Raw genomic sequence first — 19042 nt, 5'->3', positions numbered from 1 at the left:
ACATTAATTGATTTTCAAATGTTGAACTACTTTTGCATACTTTAGATAAATCCCACTTGGTCTTGGTGTGTAATTCTTTTTATGATTTACTGGATTTGATTTGCTAATATTTTGTTAAGAATTTTTACATCTACGTTCATGAGGGATATTGGTCTGTAGTTTTTCTTTTCTTGTAATATCTTTGTCTGGTTTTGGTATTAGGTTAAAACTGGCTTCATAAAATGACTTAGAAAGTATTTTCTGTTTCTTTCCTCTGAAAGAGATTGTAGAGAATTGGTATAAATTTTTTTCTTAAATGTTTTATAGAATTCACCAGCAAACCTATTTCAGCTTGATGTTCTCTGGTTTGGAAAATTATTAATCATTAATACAATTTCTTTCATAGAAATAGACCTATTTAGACCATCTGTTGCTTGTTGTATGAGTTTTATCATTCAGGGATTTGGTCTATTACATTTAAGATATCAAATTTCTGAGAATGAAGTGATTCATAGTATTCTTTTATTATCCTTTTAATTTCCATGGGATCTATAGTGATGTCCCTTCTTTTATTTCTGATAGTAATTTGTCTTCTCTTTTTCTTAGGCTGGCTAGAGTGTAATCAATTTTGAACTGTTTACTTTTAAAAATGTGAGTATGAAACAAATAATAGCACAAATAAGATGACAGGATATCATCTAGTTGAGTAAGAAAGTAATAGGTTGATCTCACATTGAAAATGATCTGTGGTTGGGTGAAGGGCTATGCTGCATTTGAAACTGTGGTCTCATGGTGCCAGCTTAAAAAAAAATAACCTCTTTTCAGGGGTGCTTCGTAGATGCCCCTATTCTATGTCATTACAGTTAGAAAATAGATGAACTTTCTAGATTAAATATGTGTAAGAAATTTGACTTTCTCTGTTATGACTTTGCTTATTTTACCTTTTTGGTCATACTTATATAAATATTCATATGTAATAAAGAAATATGGAATTATTTTTTACAAGTGATACAAATACTTTATAATCTGTGTTACTCTTATTTAGTAAGGTAAAGAATTATATTTCTTTTTTTTTTTTTAATGTTTATTTATTTTTGAGACAGAGAGAGACAGAGCATGAACAGGGGAGGAGCAGAGAGAGAGAGGGAGACACAGAATCCGAAGCAGGCTCCAGGCTCCGAGCTGTCAGCCCAGAGCCCGATGCGGGGCTCGAACTCACGGACCATCAGATCGTGACCTGGGCCCAAGTCGGACGCTTAACCAACTGAGCCACCTAGGCGCCCCAAGAATTATTGGGGCGCCTAGGTGGCTCAGTCACTTGAGTGTCCGACTTGGGCTCAGGTCACGATCTCGCGGTTTGTGGGTTCGAGCCCCGCATCGGGCTCTGGGCTGACAGCTCGGAGCCTGGAGCCTGCTTCGGATTCTGTGTCTCCTTCTCTCTCTCTGCCCCTCCCCCACTTATGCTCTGTCTCTCTCTATCAAAAATAAATAAATGTAAAAAAAAATTAAAAAAGAATTATATTTCTTTTTTGCCTAACTATATGCAAACTTTTTCCAAAATGTATTCCTTATGTAAATATTACTTATATAGCATAGCTCCCAGTCTCATCCTCGGCAGAAAAAGCAGTTTACCTACATGGTTTCACTTTGAGGTACAAAATCTCTCTTAATTGCTGCCTGAATCCTGAATTTCACCTGATATGTGAGTTTTCAAGTTCAACTTTGGATTAAAATGCACATTTTCCCATGAAAGGGTTGTAGGGGTCACATTGAACATCATTAGAGCATAGAAAGTGTAGCCTGAGTGATCTAAAGATAACTTTGCCTCACAGTTTTGCCTCTAGTCAGACTTGAATTACATTGTTCAGTTTTCCATACTCTGATCTTCTTCCCCATCATCACCTCAGCTGATGGTCATGCTTTCTGTTTTACTGAGGAAATTCAAGGAGTCACAGGAGACCCACCCCATTTTCCTGCATCTGTGCCTTTATACTTTGCCTTTCCCTTTGAGGCGAACTGTCCATGTCCCTGGATCACTTCAAACTTGCCCAGTGTGCCCTAGATGCTATCTTTTCTTGCCTACTTAAGGACATTGTCCACAATTCTACCTTCTTCCTCCAGATCATCAGTTTCCTCTTCACGATTGGATATTGGAGCTGTCATTTCCTACATTTAGGAGAGAACCCTCTTTTGACTCATTTGTACCTACAGCTGCTGCCCTAATAAGTTTCATGTACCTATTGTTTGGATTTTGTTCCTGGAATTTTCTTTGGAACATAACTCCAGTAAGAACTTTGTCCTAAACCCCACCAAAACTTTTATTGTCAAAGTCACCTCTCCTCTCCTGTTGCTTACTCCCTCCTTGGAAACCTTTCTTACTTGGCTTCAGGATACCATTCTTGCCTGGTTTTGCCCCTGGGTCTTGCTGTATTTTCCTTTGGTCACATCTCTGCATCTGCCAGACTATAAGCACTGTGTGCCTCAGGGCTTGGTCCCTGCTGATAATCTCTCTGCCTAGCTGTCTGTGTGTCAGGCTCTCTGTTATTTATACTCTCTTGATGAACTCATCTCCTGGCTTTAAATACCATCCATATACTAATACCTTCCAAGTTTTCTTTCTCAGCTTTGTCTTCTCCCCTGAGCTCTAGACATGTGTATTCATGTATATATCTCCGTTTGGATGCCTATAAGCGTCTTAAAATGAACGAGTCTAAAACTAAGCTCCTGCTCATTTTATGTATGTATGTATGTGTTTATTTATGTATTTATAAAAGTTTATTTTGAGAGAAAGAGAGAGAGAGAGAGAGAGAGGAGGAGGGGCAGAGAGAGAGAGGGAGAGAGAGAATCCCAAGCAGGCTTCATGCTCAGCGTGCAGAGCCAGATAGGGGGCTCAATCCCACAACCGTGAGATCATGACCTGAGCCCAAACCAAGAATAGGGTGCTTTAACTGGCTAAGCCACCCAGGTGCCCCTATGCTCCACCTCCCTTAAGCCTCCCCACCCCCAACCTGTTTCACTGCAGCTTTATTTTTCTAGTTCCTCTGGCCCAAACCCATAAAATTCATGCGTGCCTCCTTTCCTTCTCTTACATGGCACAATACGTCCATCAACAGATCCCCTTGTCTGTGCCTTTAAAATTATATCCAGAAACCTTCAGGTTCTCACCACTTCCCTGGCTGTGGCTCCTCAGTGAACCACTGTTAGCTCACCCTGGATGGGTGCCATGGCTCCTGTTCCTCACCCTTCCCATCTCTCCTCCATACAGTAGGCAATGGGAGCCCTTAATCATCTAACTCAGCACTCTACAGTAGCTTTCGCTCTCACCAAGAGTAAAAGCCAAAGTCCTTTCAAGGCCCTGCATGACTGAGATGCCTCCTGTTTTCCGCAGTGGCCTCTTTGATAGTCTCCTGCTCACTCACTCATATCCAGCCACACTGGCTCCTCTTTGTTCCCTGAACACACCAGGCAAATTTCTGCTTCAGGGCCCTTGTGCTTGGTGTTCCATCTGCCTGGAATGTTCCTCCCCTAGATATCTATATGGCTCACCACCTTGCTGACTTCTGGTTTTTACTCAAATATTTTATAGAGAGTCCTTTCTCTAAAATCGTGGCTATTCTGCCATTCCCTCCACATTTTTTGTCCCCCTTCCTTGCACTTATTTTCTCTTTGGCAATTTTCACTATCTAGAATCCTTTATATTTTACTTATGTATTATATTCCCCCCACTGCAAGTTAAATTTCAGAAAGGCAATCCATTTTTTTAAAAATTTATCAGCAGCTTCTCACTTCCTCTTTACAGTATAAATCCTACTTACACTGTAGATTTAATTAAACATTATTAAAAAAAAACTTTTTTAATGTTTATTTTTGAAAGAGCACAAGTGGGGGGAGGGTCAGAGAGAGGAAGAGGAAGACAGAAGGTCTGAAGTAGGTTCTGTGCTGACAGGCAGATAGCAGCAAGCCTGATGTGGGGCTCGAACCCACTAACCGCAAGATCATGACCTGAGCTGAAGTCAGATGCTCAATCGACTGAACTACCCAGGTGCCCCATAATTAAACATTATTAAATACTTTCGCTGTCCCAGCACTGTGTCAGGCACATTTGCACATTTAATTTAATTTTCCCACTTTATTATCTCTGAAATAAACATGGCAATTTCCATGTTACAGATGAATGAAAAACCAGAGGCTGAGAAGGATGTATAGTGTCTTTACCACAGATAATAATAGATATTGGAATGGGGCTTTAAACTCAAGACTTCTAACCTCATGTTATGTATGTTTCTAATATACCATGCTAGGGATGAATCCACTTTTACAATAGTGATTTTCCTCTTGAAAGGGAATTTGAAAAGGACTGCCTTTGCCAATCCTTCACCATTTTATTACTTACCCCATCTTCCATCTTGTTATGCTATTTTTCTCTAGCACCAAACTCAGCTGCTACCGAGGGCACTTTTGTAAATTTGCAACAGTCATAAAAGCACAAGTCCAGCAACAGGATTCAATGACAGCAGCAGTGAGACAGAATGGAAGGGGAGAATTTAGCAGAAAGGTTTTAAGAATTTCCCTCTCTGAAGCTTGAGCTAACTCAGAGGCCAGCAAGAAACATCAGTTAGAGAAGAGCTGAGCAAAAAATGAGTTTGGAGCAAAGTGGCTGAGAATATCTAAGAAGTGAAGCCTGGTCTGAGAGGAAAACTGTCTTGACTCAAGTCTGTGTGGATCAAAACCCTCGCAACTTGGTTGATTGTGGTTTTAGTTAGGGAGATACTCAGCTTTCTTTGGCTCTAAAGAGTCTCTTTTCTGCAATGTCATCCTCCCCCCACCCCCCCCACCCCTTTATTGGTTTAACTTTGATGTAAATAGCTTGCTTCCACATCTATAAAACAAGATAGTGGGGATCAGTGATTCCATAAGGGAACCTTTAGTTTTATAATTATGTGAGTTTAAAAACCCTGCATTACTCTAGTAATTTTGAATCTAGACCTAGTGATAGTGAGACCTCTTTTTATCATGCAAAATTTACCTTAAATAATAATATGTATTTTTAATGTTTTTATTTATTTCTGAAAGAGCACAAGCTGGGGAGGAGCAGAAAGAGAGGGAGACATAGAATCCAAAGCAGGCTCCAGGCTCTGAGCTGTCAGCGCAGAGTCTGACGTGGGGCTGGAATTTGTGAACCACGAGATCATGACCTGAGCCGAAGTCAGATGCTCAACCGACTGAGCCATCCAGGTGCCCCTATAATTTATATTTTTAACCAAATACAAAGAATTGCTTAAGTACTTTCAGGTAAAAGTTAAGATGGTTTAAAAAAATCAATTTTATTTCTTACTGAGATTGTCAGACAGCCTCACCTTAAAAATGACAACACAGACTATGCTTCCAAAGTCACTGGGGCTGGAAAAACTTCTGCACTTTCAGGTAATGGGTAGTGTTTCCTTAGCATAGGTGAACTATTTCATGGCACATATATGCTGTCTTATCACTTTCCATTGGTTGAAGATAAGCTTTTGAAAGCCAAACAGAAATTATAACATCAAGTGATCAAATCAGTCTTTTCTCAAAATGCTAAGCTGATCTTTTTTTTTTAATTTTTATTTATTTAAGTAATCTCTATACCCTTCGTGGGGCTCGAACTCATGACCCTGAGATCAAGAGCTGCAGGTTCTTCTGACTGAGCCAGCCAGGTGCCACTTAAAAGTTTGAGTAAAACATACTTAGGAGGGAAATCTGCCCTCTCCCTAAAGGCATGTATTACTTCCAAAGCAAATATATTTCTTTTCCATACTGTCTCTCTTTGAGACTAGTTTAAATTTTCAATTCTTATCATTAGGCAGCTTTATCAGTTTACTTGAAATGTTTCCTAGTGTATTTCCTCAACTTTTAAGAATCCTTTCCCCTGTCTTTTTTGTGCTTATCTAAATTTTTCTGTGCCTACTATAAGTATTATAAAATGATTAATAATGAGTCAAGCGGTTAAGCTCATATTGATTGCAAAAGAATTTGCCTAGTTATTTTTTGCCCTAACTGTGGTTTAAGTTTATTCTCATACTCATATTTATATCCATTTTAAGTGCTTACTGAGGTTCATCTGTTCACCATTTTTTTTGTGTAAAAAAGACATTGTACTATAATCTTCTCTTGTCTTCATAATTAATAAGCCTTAGACACTTATGATTATTTAAGCAGCTTAAGAAAGACAATAGTTGTCAAATTTAAAATGTTTCTTTTTAAAGAAAGCTAAAGCTTCTGCTCTTTAGTCCTGAACAATCAGTGTGTTTCCTGATTGCAGAGTCAGGAAATACTTTACTTTTGAAGCAATCACAGTTATTCCTGGGGACTTTTATAATTGGCTGCATAGTGATAACGTGGACTTTAACAAATATAACGGAATTACCACCGGCTTATTTAAAAAGAGAGAGAACTTTTGAAGTGTGACAAAAGGCTAATTCTGAGGACTACATCACTTTGGCATATCTAGAGCTCTTGGAGAATGACTTTCAACTGGCTTCGTGACCAAAGGTACCTTTCCCTAGTGCTTTTTACTATCCAGTTTTTTCTCCAGTGTTTGCTTAGGCCTTTAAATATCAGTTATGGTTCTTGTAAAATTTGTTTTCTTTTGAAGTCAGGTGGAGTATAATTTTTATAATACCCCTGGATTTCTTGGAGTGTGATAACTAATCATGATAATGAGAAACCACAGCATGGCATCTAGGGATCTAGTGACATTTTTTTGTTTTTCTCTCTAGAGTGAGGAATTGCTATTAGTCTGCCTTTTAATACTTGAATTCTTTTAGTGAGATCACTGAAGGTGTAACAACAGCATACTGGCTAAAGGTGGCACTGTGCTTTTTCTTGATATTATGAGGCATTTGAAAAAAAGCCCTGCTCATTTATTGTTTGCTGAATCGACTCTTGTGTGTTAATGAAAACGAATCATTTCAATGACTTATACTATTTCTGGTTTAATAGTAGAGTTGATTTTCCATCTCCTTGTTCCTGTATTGACATTGGTGCAAAAATAAACTCACAGAAATTTGGGTCTGGATGAGGTCTTATTGACCATCTATCTCGCCCCCCCCCCCCCTCCACCCCCTTACACTGGTAGGGAAACTCTCGGATACAGAATATCACAAATTCCTGGCAGAGCTGGGTGTAGACTACAAATCTCTCGATTCCTAGTTTGGCTAGTCTTTTTCATTATCATTGTTTTGTGTTAAAGATTATGTGCTGCTACAGGATAAAACCTTTGCCTTTAGTTGGCATGAAATCCTCATTAGGCTCCATATGACATGGTCAGGTTCTGCACATTGGCATGATTCACAGCTAGGGTATGAATAACTAGATTTTGCACCTAGACTGTGTAGTTTGAGGTGCTCTATGGCATCTGGAGACATTCCTGACCCGTATATTCACTTCCTAGTTGGGTGAGCACTGAGCAGAGTGAAAAGCTATGGCTTTCCTCTTTTGGGGTACCAGATTTCAAGTTAGCAACAGGAATTTACTAAGCCGATATCAGTCCTAGAGAACTTTTATCAGGATTCTAGGTAGTTGTTTGCTACTATTTATTACCTCTGTTTGCTGACAATAGTCACTCAGTTTCTTCTGAGCACAGAATACTTTCCCAGTGGTCACATGGAAGAATTCTAGTAAGAACAAAATCACCACCACTCAGTCCTCCACTTAGGAGTTTACAGTATAATAATAGTGGGGGGGGGGGGGCGGGAAATGAGGTTGAAACATTCAGTACCTACAAAGAGCCAAATTCATTAAAAATGTAGAAATGTACATAAAAAATATCAACACTGTCCTAGAGGAGAATGCCGTTTTCCCAAAATATCATGGTACTAGACTGCGTTTTCTTTCTTTTGTGCTGCTTCTGATTGACCTCTCCAATTAAATGTCTCATAGGTTTTCATGTTTCTCTAATAACTCATTTCCTCACTATTGATATTTTACTGACCTTGCTTTATCAGGGTCTCCCTCCCCGTGTGGGCTCTGAGCGTGTTGGCAGGGGCTGTATAATGTTTTATGTGTGTTTTCCATGTAACAATAAGCAAAAACAGAGTCGGGTGTTGCTAGGTCAGTTCACCAGGTCATGGAAAGCTGTTGATAGTCATGACCTGAGAGAGAATATTAAAGGTAACTAGAATCTGTATTTCATGGTGCAGTTAACAAGTCAGATTATTTCTTCTGCACTCTACAGAGACACTTTGGAAACTTAGGAACACTTGGGTTGCAAAATTAGATGAAAAGTATTTCATGAAATATGGTTAGTGAGGAAGAAGGCATCCATCTGTCTCAGGGTTTGGCCTAATAGCCGCTAGAAACATTTTGCATTTCGTAGGGTTGAATGTCTAGCTCACTCTCCTTAGCTTTGGCCCTTGTCAGATACTAAGGCAAAAAGAAAAGGACAGGGGCCTAAGGTTGCTGGTCATGTGTTAGTACAAAACACCTGACTTCTTTCCCAAGATAGGTCAAGTGTTCAGGGTAATCACTGAAACTATAGCATTTGGACTTTATTCTTTCAAAGGAAGTACTTGACCAGCAAGCTGAAATTCTTATGATTTAAAAAAAAATTTTTTTTTACATTTATTTATTTTTGAGAGACAGAGAGAGACAGAGCACAAGTAGGGGAGGGGCAGAGAGAGTATGAGACACAGAATCTGAAGCAGGCTCCAGGCTCTGAGCTGTCAGCACAGAGCCCAACGTGGGGCTCGAACTCACAAACCACGAGATCATGACCTGAGCCAAAGTCGGTTGCCTGACTGAGCCACCCAGGAGCCCCAAAATTCTTATGATTTTAACCTGTGAGTGTTCCGGCAGTATATCCCAAATAATTATGTGAAGTTCCGGTTTTAGAATTGGTGCTAGAAGATTTGAAGATCTATCACGTATGTCTAAATGTGAAGCAGCCCTGAATATAAAATTATCTTCTTTCCCAAAGGTAAAAATTATCCAGAAAGTTCTTGTTTTTTTTTTCCTGTTGGCCGACATAAGTATGTACTTTGTACCAGGAATCATTCTAGGTTCTGGGATACAAGGAAAAAATGAAAGAAAAAAAACACACACAAAAGACAGAAATCACTGCCCTCGTAGGGCCTACATTTCTGGCAGATAAATTATACGGAATGTTAAAAGAGATAAGTGCTATATAGAGAGAGTAATGAAGTGGGGAAAAATCCAGGGAATGCTGGCTATGTCAGTATGCGTGCAAGTGCGTGCGTGTGCATGTGGGTGTGTTTTGGTGTGGGGGTGGGTGCTGCCTCACAAGGTGGTATTAGCATGGATTTAATGAGGTGAGAGAGTGAGCCATGCAGTTAACTAGGGGAGGAGCGTGGAGCTCAGAGCCCTTGAGGGAGGAATGTGGCGGGCATGTCCCAGGAATGGCTCTGAGGAGGCCAGTATGGCTGCTGCAGAGTGCGATGGAGTTTAGGAGTAAGGTCCTAGGAAATGGGGTTAGGATGACAAGATGAAAATCTAGGTTGACTAAAGGTCATATGGAGGACATGTGGCCACAGGGCATATTTAATCTATACATTTATCACATGCAAATGGCGAGGGGGCCTTAGGGCACTGTTAGGATCTTGTCTTTTAATGAAATGGGCAGCTTGGAGGATTTGCAGGTGAGTAATGTGAAGTAAGTTTAAAAAGGATTCTACTTCAGTTTAAAAAGGATCTTTTGGCTTTTGAGAGTAGGTTGAAGGGGGCAAGGGACACCAGTTAAAAGATGTGTGCAGTAAACCAAGTGAGAGATGAAGATTTGTATTCTGTTGTATGAATGTACCACATTTTAGCTGCTTGCTTTTTTTTTCTTCAGTTTTATTGAGACATAATTGACATACAAGGTTGTATTAGCTCAAGGTGTATAAGGATTTGATACATGTATATATTGGAAAATGATTGCCAAAATCATTTTAACATCATTCACCACATAGTTACAGGTTTTTTCTTGTGATGAGAGCTTTTAAGATCTACTTCTGCAGCGACTTTCAAATATATAATGTAGTATTATTAACTATGGTCACTATGTTATATATGACATCCCAGAACTTATTTATAACTATAAGTTTGTACCTTTTAACCACCTTCACCCATTCCTAGCAAACCTCCACCCCTTACCTCCTTTGCCTCTGACAGCCACCAATCTGTTTTCTTTGTGAGTTCAGTTTTTAAAAATTCCACATATAATTAAGATCATGTAGTATTTGTCTTTCTCTCTCTGACTTATTTCAATTAGCATAATGCTCTTGAGGTCCATTCATGTTGCTACAAATGGCAGATTTCCTTTTTTATGGCTTGATAATATTCCACCGTGCATTTATATTTATATCTGTATTTTTTTAAAATCTATTAATTATGGACAGACACTGAGGTTGTTTCCATGTCTTGGCTATTGTTAATAATGGGGGTGCAGGTATCTTTTTTGATATAGTGATTTTTGTTTCCTTTAGATATATACCTAGAAGTGAAATTGGTAGATCATATAAAAGTTCCATGGTTAGTACCTTGAGGAAACTCCATACTGTTTTCCATACTACCTGCACCAGTTTACGTTCCCACTGACACAACATGGGGATTCCCTTTTCTCCAGATTCTTGCCGGTACTTCTCTCTTGTGTTTTTCAATGATAACCATTTGGTGAGATGATATATCTCATTGTGGTTTTGATTTGCATTTCCCTGATGCTTAGTGAGTGTTCACTTGTTGATGAACATTTGGGTTGGTTATTTTGGGTATTGTGAGTAAGGCTTCTATGAGTATTTGTGGACTAGCTTTTGTTGTGGACATACGTTTTCAGGACTCTTAGCTCAGTTTCTAGGAGTGGAATTACTGGGTCATGAGATAGATCTACACTTAACTCCGGAGAAACTCCCCAAAGATTTTCTAATGTGGTTTTGCCATTTTACATTTCTGCATACAATGTATGAGAGCTCCACACCCCAGCGGGTCCTTCATCTTTTTGTTGTTAGCCATTCTAATGGGTATGTAATGGTATCTTACTATGCTTTTAATATGCAGATGAGAAGTGTCTGGATCTTAACGTCCTTATCCAGAAAGTTTATTTTATCCTCATTGTTGAAGCATTGGTTCCTTTTAGCTGAGACTTATAATAACTTTTATTTATTTATTTATTTATTTCATTTATTTTTTCAGTCCTGGTTGATATCTGTTAGTGTATACTTTTGTTTAAATCTTAATTTTTTAAAACTGACCCATCATTGTAACTTTTCAGACTACTCAAAGGATATATTATGATTTATTAAAGGCTGGCGGTGGCCTATTTAATCTGTTTTGTTTTTGGGAAACAAATGCATTTAAAATGGGAAAGTATAATACTGATATTAAATTTCTATCCTACTTTTAAGTCATTTATGTCTGACAGTGTAATTTAAGTTTTACTTTGTGTGGGGTCTGACTTCCTTTCTATATGTTATCATTTAGAATGGGAATGCATTCTGTGTGAAAAGAACAAGTCTGGGTAAATGCAAATGGTCTCTAAATAAATATTCAACTGAGATGTGGATTTTAAATTCTTTTCCAGGTTCCTGACGTTATAAGCAGCATAAGGCAGTTATCGAAAGCTGCCATGAAAGAGGATGCCAAAGCCAGCAAAGACAACGAGGATGCCTTTTACAACTCTCAGAAGTTCGAGGTCTTGTACTGCGGAAAGGTGACCGTGACCCACAAGAAGGCCCCGTCGAGCCTCATCGACGACTGCATCGAGAAGTTCAGCCTGCACGAGCAGCAGCGCCTGAAGAGCCAGGGCGAGCAGCGTGGCGGCGCGGAGGCGGGCGATGACCCGGTGGTCTTCGAGGCCGCAGCCTCAGAAGTCCTGGCGGAGGAAGGGGATGGCCTCCCCAGCATCCAGCCTGCCTTCGCAGCCGCGGCCGGCCAGCCTGGGCTGCCCAGCTCTCGAGTTGGCTTCCCGGAGCGGATTTTGGAAGATTGTGGCTTTGACGAACAGCAGGAGTTCCGGTCTCGGTGCAGCAGTGTCACTGGCGTCTTACAAAGGAAGGTTCAGGAGAACAGCCAAAAACCACAGCCGCGGAGGAGACACGCCAGCGCGCCGAGTCACGTACAGCCCTCGGATTCGGAGAAGAATAGGACGATGCTGTTCCAGGTGCCGCCCCGGCGGGGTTGGGGGGAGGGGAGGATGCGGGCGGGGCTCCCTCGCGCAGCGCTGACCGACCGGGCCGACCCCGCCCTGTTCCGCGCTCTGCGCTCGCTCCTCCAGGCTCCGCTCTTCCCTGCCTGAAGACTAGGCTGGTGGAGAAAAGAGCAAAGGCGAGCAGAACAGGGCTGCGAGGAAGACCTGGAATGCGGATTTTAAGCAATGAGGGAACAGGACACAGAGAGACGGAGAAAAAAAAGCAATGAAGTAGATTCTCCTTCGTGCCCCCAGCGTTTGCCTTAGATTGATCTTACATGGAAGTTGTTGGCTGTCTCTTACACAGCTGCAGAAAGCCAGTCTTACAGCGGATTTAAAGATGTGAATCTAGGAAAGTGAGATAGGCATGGGGTTAGAGAAAGTTTTCTTTAGAGAAGGAAAAGTCTAGAGACTCACAGGTGTATTTTCAGATGAGAACACACCAATTCCTTCTGTTATACCCAAGAAGAAGGTTAAAGAAACATCATGGGCCTGACTACTTACTGGATCCGTTACTAAACTAATGTGGTACAGACTGTATTATAGATGTAAAAGATACATCTTCATTCTAAAAAGTAGTTTTCGAATTTGTACAGGAGATAGAAAATGCCAAGTTGCACCTAAAAGAAATTCAGTGAAAACAAAGCCCTGGAAAGGTTCTTTAGTCCTCAGCTTGTAAGATCTGACTTTTCCTGAGGAAAAAAAAAAAAAAAAAAAAAAAAAAATGAGTGACTGTCCTTTTATCCTGTGGTAACGAACCCTAGGCAAGGAAATTCCACAGTGTACCTTGGTAAACAATCCCTGTGTGTAATCCTGACCTATCAGAGGTTCATGGGTTCTTTTGTTTTGCCCTCTTTTGTTTTTGATAACTCTAGGCATGTAATGAAAAGTGTCCATGGTCTTTTCTTGGGTGATAACTCTCACTGAGCTTACTCTTTTGGGGCTGTCGGATTTATTCGTTTTTTTAACTAGCAACAGGAATTGACGTTAATTTCTCTGGTTGTTGGTTTTCAAAAATTTTAACTAATTTGTCCAATTGCAAATACTATCTTTTGACCATTTGGGAGGAAGTATGATTATCAATTATAATATAATAATTGGTGCTTTAGAAATCGTGAAGTGAGGAAAGGTTGCATGTTTTTAAAAAGACAATCACTTTTAATATGAAAAAAAGAAAGGTTTCTTGTATCTCGTAACTTAAGACCTGTTTAATTTTCATGATCTTTGGACAAAAGGAGGAAATGTGGTGAGGCAGCCGATATTTGGAGTTGAAATACTGGTTGGATTGGGTGTTGAAGCACATGTGAATATGTGAGCAATTGAATCTGTATTACTATTTGGATATTTAATTGTAAAGTAAGATGTTGGGTCCTTGCAAGTTGAAATTAACTGGAATGTTTTTATTTTTAAGGTTGGGCGGTTTGAGATTAACCTTATCAGTCCAGACACTAAATCAGTTGTGCTTGAAAAGAATTTTAAAGATATCTCTTCTTGTTCTCAGGTATGTATTAAGGTACATCTTATGTTTGATGAAGCCAACTTAATCTTGTTTTTATTAAAAAAAAAAATTTTTTTTTTAATGTTTATTTTTTGAGAGAGAGAGATAGAGCACAAGCAGGGGAGGGGCAGAGAGAGAGGGAGACACAGAATCTGAAGCAGGCTCCAGGCTCTGAGCTGTCAGCACAGAGCCTGACGTGGGGCTTGAACCCACAAACCGTGAGATCATGACCTGAGCCGAAGTCTGGCACTTAACCAACTGAGCCACCCAGTTGCCCCACTTAATCTTGTTTTTAAATTAACCATCCAATAACTAGATTTAGACTCCTTCAAATTTTACTATTTTTTTGGAATTTTAATTTTTTAAGTGGATTTGTCTTAAATAAGAGCTCTTGTATTTGTGTCTCTGCTGATAACAAAATCCTGTCCAGGTCCCTCAGTATATTAATAGTTGGCCCTCGTTTTTGTCACCACTTTCTCCTTGTAATGTCACTTCATCAGATACCTTCCTCTGGTGGAATTTTTGTGGTGGAGAGTTCTTTTGGACATACCTTCACAGTTAGTGTTCCTCAGAGTCTTGGGCAGTGGGACTTGTGGGTATCACTGAGTCATGTTTGCTCTTTATATCCTAGTAGGTAGTAAAAGGAGAACTAGTACTTTCAACTTCTTTTAATGTAAATGCTAAAGTTGGAAAAACAACGTTTTGGTATATTTTTGTTCTTTGTTTATTTTTAGGTCACAAACTGTGTATTTGAATGTTTTGAAATTATTGACACAGCTAAATGTGTGCAAAGTCATAGTAGGCCTACACCAGTGTCCACAGTAATAATTTACAATGTCTGTCTGAAAGTTAGAGCTTCCTAAATATATTGTAAACACAGAAAGAGTTTTTGAAGATGTTGGAGTGGAGAGAGTATCTAAACCTAAATATGGGAAGGTTAAGAATGCAAGGATGCCTCAGTGGAGGTCTCTGGAATAGAAAAGGATTAACTTCTCTCCTAGTGGGGTGACTTAGGTGCACCTTTAGGGACCTAGATCTTGCCAAGGTCCTTTTCTGTATTTTAATGTTGAAAAATCAAGACTACCAAAAAAACAAAACAAAACAAAACAAAAAAAAACCCAAACACACAAGACTACCCATTTATTTTTATTTTATTTTATTTTATTTTATTTTATTTTAATTTAATTTTTATTTTAGAGAGTGTGTGAGCAGGGGCGGGGGGCAGAGGAAGAGAGACTCTCTGAGACACTCAGTGAAGAGCCCTATGTGGGGCTCCATCCCATAACCCAATCCTAGGACCGTGATCTGAGCTGAAATCAAGAGTCAGACACTCAAACTGACTGAGCTAGGAAGGCACCCTGGGACTTCCTATTTATTTTTAAATTTCAGAGTTAGCATTGCCATAGGTATGATAGTTAGACATTCTTCCTTTCAAAAATGACAAGCTTTTGTGCATCTTGTTAATTATTCACCTTGGCCTCAGCTAATGCAGTTTTGCTTCTAATATTCTAATATTTGTTATATTACATGGTGACATAAAATAATGTCATGAAGGTAAAAACTTTCTACTTTAATAACAGAGAGAGAGAGAGGCAGCATCTTTATAGGAATGATAAATGGTAATTTTCTAAATTCTACTTAAAGGACCAAAAATGTGGTAGAAAGATTATATTCACTTTAACTGAAAAAAACAAAAAAAACGTTTATTTATTTATTTAGAGCAAGAGCATGAGCAGGGAGGGGCAGAAAGAGAGGTAGAGAGAGAATCCCACGTGGGCTCTGCACCGTCAGCACAGGGCCTGATCCAGGGCTTGAACCCATGATCCGCAAGATCACGACCTGGGCCAGAATCAGAGGTCAGATGCTCAACTGGCAGAGCCACCCAGGCACCCCTGAAAAAAATAGTTATTAAGTCTTGTAATTACCTGCCTACTGGAGAGTCCCTGCAAGATCATAAACTTTGTGAGGGCAGGTGTCTTATTTTGTGGTGTCTCATTCTGTAAGGCATCAGAATAAAATGTTAAGATATAGCTTAATAGTTAAGTGTTCAATAAATGTTGAATGAGCATTTCTACATGTGGGACCTTGTGGCGAGTATAGAGGAAGAAGTGATGTACAAACCAGTGTAGTTTCTGCCCCCCAGAACACCAACAGTCATTCTAAAAAGCTATGCCTCTCACCTGTCCAGTCCTCAGACCTCCCAGTAAGAAAATTAGCAATGATCATTGAACATCCAAAGGCGGGGGGGGGGGGGGGGGGGAAGAGGGGTAAAAAAAAAAAAAGGAAAAAACCCCAACCAAACCAAATATATAAAACTAGCAGTCCAAACATGATTTTTGCTTTTCCCCCTCTTTTTCTAAAGCAAGCTTTGTTTTCTAACCTTCGGGTGCAGAAAAAGAATTAAACATTTGTGGAAAGGCCTTTGATGAGAATAATTGTCAAGTTAACCTCTGCTCCTTACTGAGTGCCCTGCTCTTATTACTTCTCTCTACAGAACTGAACTGATACAATGTGGCCACATTCAACAGCAGACCTGCTTTTTAATACATGCACACCTACAAACAGTTTCTTTGTGCAAAATCTATAGGACTGTGTCCCTGGCAAGCATAGGGAAGAAGGGAGTGGCTTTTCTTTTCTGGAGACATTGCCACTGCTTGAAGTCTCCCTAAGTTAATGAGGTGCTATGAATTTTTCCCATTTAGTACTAAGCTAGTAAAAGATATTTTTTAATCACTAAGGAGTTGTGCCAGATGGAGCTTACTTTTACCTCATAAATTGTAACCTCATTCCTCCTTATTGACTTTTTTCTTTGGTCAGAATTGATTTCCCTTATTCATATCCATTGGATAGACTGAGCATATTACAAGATATGTAATAGAGGTTACCATTTATCAAAGTTATGTGCTGGTGACTATTATAGATAATTCTTAGTTGTAAATTTTGAAAATTGCTGGCATAGGTACCATTACTACTACTATTTTATAATGAGAAACGGAGCCTTAGAGATCATTATTAGAAACCCAGCACAATGTCTCATATCTTGTAGATGGGTTGAACTAAGAATGAAGCACAAATCTGTCTGACTCCAAAGCCTATTTTCTTTTCACTGGGATTTAGGTGATTTCACGACAACTTTAAATTTTTTGTCTACCTGGCTTTTTAGAGTACTGTGCTTGCTATTAAAATAACAAGGTGCTGTCTCCTAATTGGTTGTGTATGGATTCAGCCTGGCTGAAATTGACAGATGATTCACAATTTTTTTTTATTAAGCATAACTGAGGTTATTTAGCCTGCATTCAGAAAGTACAGTGATTTTTAATTTGGATAATTGATACCTGCAGTAATTTCATTAATATATTATTTTTCTAACCATTGTGGCTCCTTGAATATCTATGCATATAGACAGGTATTCTAGTATTTTCAGTGCACACTTTGGGGAATTGCATGCCATTTAATTAGGGCATTGTTAGCTGTAGTGTTTCTGATTCTTAGCTTCATATAGACGAGAACAGGGCTTCTGATAAACTATCAGACTGTTCGTTCCAAGAAGACCCATAAATTGAAAACTCCATTACTTGCAAACACCGAGTAGCAGTTTTATTACAAGAGACAATGAATCACGCCATCATAGTTTTCTTCCTATGGTCAGAGTCACAGCGTGCAGGAGTGTTTGTCTGAAACAAAGCAATCTGAATTGGTCTCTCCCTTTATTTTATGTGTCAAAAGACCACCACACAAATTTGCTATGTCATTATGTCCCCTATCCCAGGGTTGAGAAGGAGTAATTCATGGAAGCGTGAAAGCATAGAACTGATGCTAATTTCCATAGTGTTGATTAAATGGACATATTCCAATGAACGCTGTACTTTTTTCCCCAACTGTAGGGTATAAAGCATGTTGATCACTTTGGCTTTATCTGTCGGGAGTCACCGGAGCCTGGGCTGAGCCAGTATATCTGTTATGTGTTCCAGTGTGCCAGTGAATCCTTGGTAAGTGGTTGATCGTTGTCCGCTAGCTCCTGCCCACTCCGGCTACCAGGGTGCACCCAAGCCTCACGCAGCTGCCACCAGTGGAAAAGAAGAGGGCATCTAGAGACAGGTCTCTGCTGTTTGAAGCAGCACAATAGTAGAAAGACAAAAACATAGTGTCACGGTAATTTTTAAGCCTAGATGCCTTCTGGAGTTGAACAAATCCAGTCATGTGACCAGGCGTATTTGTACAAGGTAGGAAAACACTAATAACAGGAAAAGAGCTGTTCTTTTTCCCATTGCTTAGATAAGACGAAAAGGAAGACCACGGATCTCTTATTCTCTGAATTATTATAACATCTCAGAGGAGGTAATGCTTACATCAGCAGAGAAGGATTTGGCTTTCTTTCTTAATTAGCGACTGTTCTCATTTTTTAAAAACTTTATTTCTTATGGTCTTATTTTAGCCTTTATTTTCTTTCTTTGGAATTTAAAAGTTGATTCTTCTTTCCAACACCCTCCCCTCACTCCCTCTACCTACCCCTTCATGGGGGCAGCTGGAGCTGAAGAAATATTTAAGGCAAACTTAGAAATGCACGTGAGCAACTAAAAATATTTTGATATTTTTCCCCTAACATTTTTTACTTTTTCTTCCACTTTTATTATCTCTCCTAACCATTTTAACACAAACCATTAGCTCTGTCACCATACTTTGAAGAAAAATATGTCTTTAGGTATATAGTCTGCCTGCAAGCATTTCTCCTGGGGAAACACACACCTCTTAGATGTATACAACAAGCCAGACAGCATTCTCCTCATTTCTTTGGTGCACATTGCCAGCATTTCTGCTCAACTCTGGCCTCCCATACTCCCCATATAGACACTGAGAGTAGGAAAAATGAAGAAATGGGAGTGAATTGGTACAAAGGCACTTTCTTTCTTTTTTCTTTTTTTTTTTTTTTTAGTTTTGTTTATTTATTTTGAGAGAGAGAGAGCGCAAGCAGAAGAGGAGCAGAGAGAGAGGGAGAGAGAATTCCGAGCAGGCTCTGCTCAGTGCTGGCTGCACGTGGGGCTCGATCCCACGACCCTGAGATCACAACCCCGAGATCACGACCTGAGTCCATATGGTATCAAGAATCTGGCGATCAACTGCGTCAGCCACCCGGGTGCTCCAACAAAGGCACTTTCTGCCTGGGGCCCTCTGGGATCTCAACCTGTTTCTCTGGGGAATAGAGTACTCCCATCACTAACAATTCCTCAAGAGAGTTCCATTTACATTTTGTTCTCATGCTAGATAATTAACCATGCCCAGAAAAACTCCCCATGTTGAGATCCAGGTGACCACTGTGTAATGGGTCCAGTTCAGGATTGGAGATAGAAATTTGAGAGTTGCCATCATATACATGATAGTTGAAGGCATGGGAGCAGATGAGGACAGGAAAG

The 19042-nt window shown here is 39.7% G+C and overlaps 1 protein-coding gene across 2 annotated transcripts in view; it reads left to right on the top strand.

Annotated features, from left to right (window-relative positions):
* Window positions 1-19042, top strand: part of TBC1D4 (TBC1 domain family member 4) — a 186270-nt gene that overhangs the window by 106472 nt on the left and 60756 nt on the right. For both annotated transcript variants that reach the window (XM_049647466.1, XM_049647467.1), the window contains exons 2-4: window positions 11528-12106; window positions 13545-13634; window positions 17516-17620. In XM_049647466.1, coding sequence (XP_049503423.1) covers window positions 11528-12106; window positions 13545-13634; window positions 17516-17620 — 774 coding nt within the window. The remainder of the gene's footprint in view (window positions 1-11527; window positions 12107-13544; window positions 13635-17515; window positions 17621-19042) is intronic.

This window comes from Panthera uncia (assembly GCF_023721935.1).
Source record: "Panthera uncia isolate 11264 chromosome A1 unlocalized genomic scaffold, Puncia_PCG_1.0 HiC_scaffold_16, whole genome shotgun sequence".
Lineage (NCBI taxonomy): Eukaryota > Metazoa > Chordata > Mammalia > Carnivora > Felidae > Panthera > Panthera uncia.
This window is presented reverse-complemented; position numbering and strand designations above follow the sequence as displayed.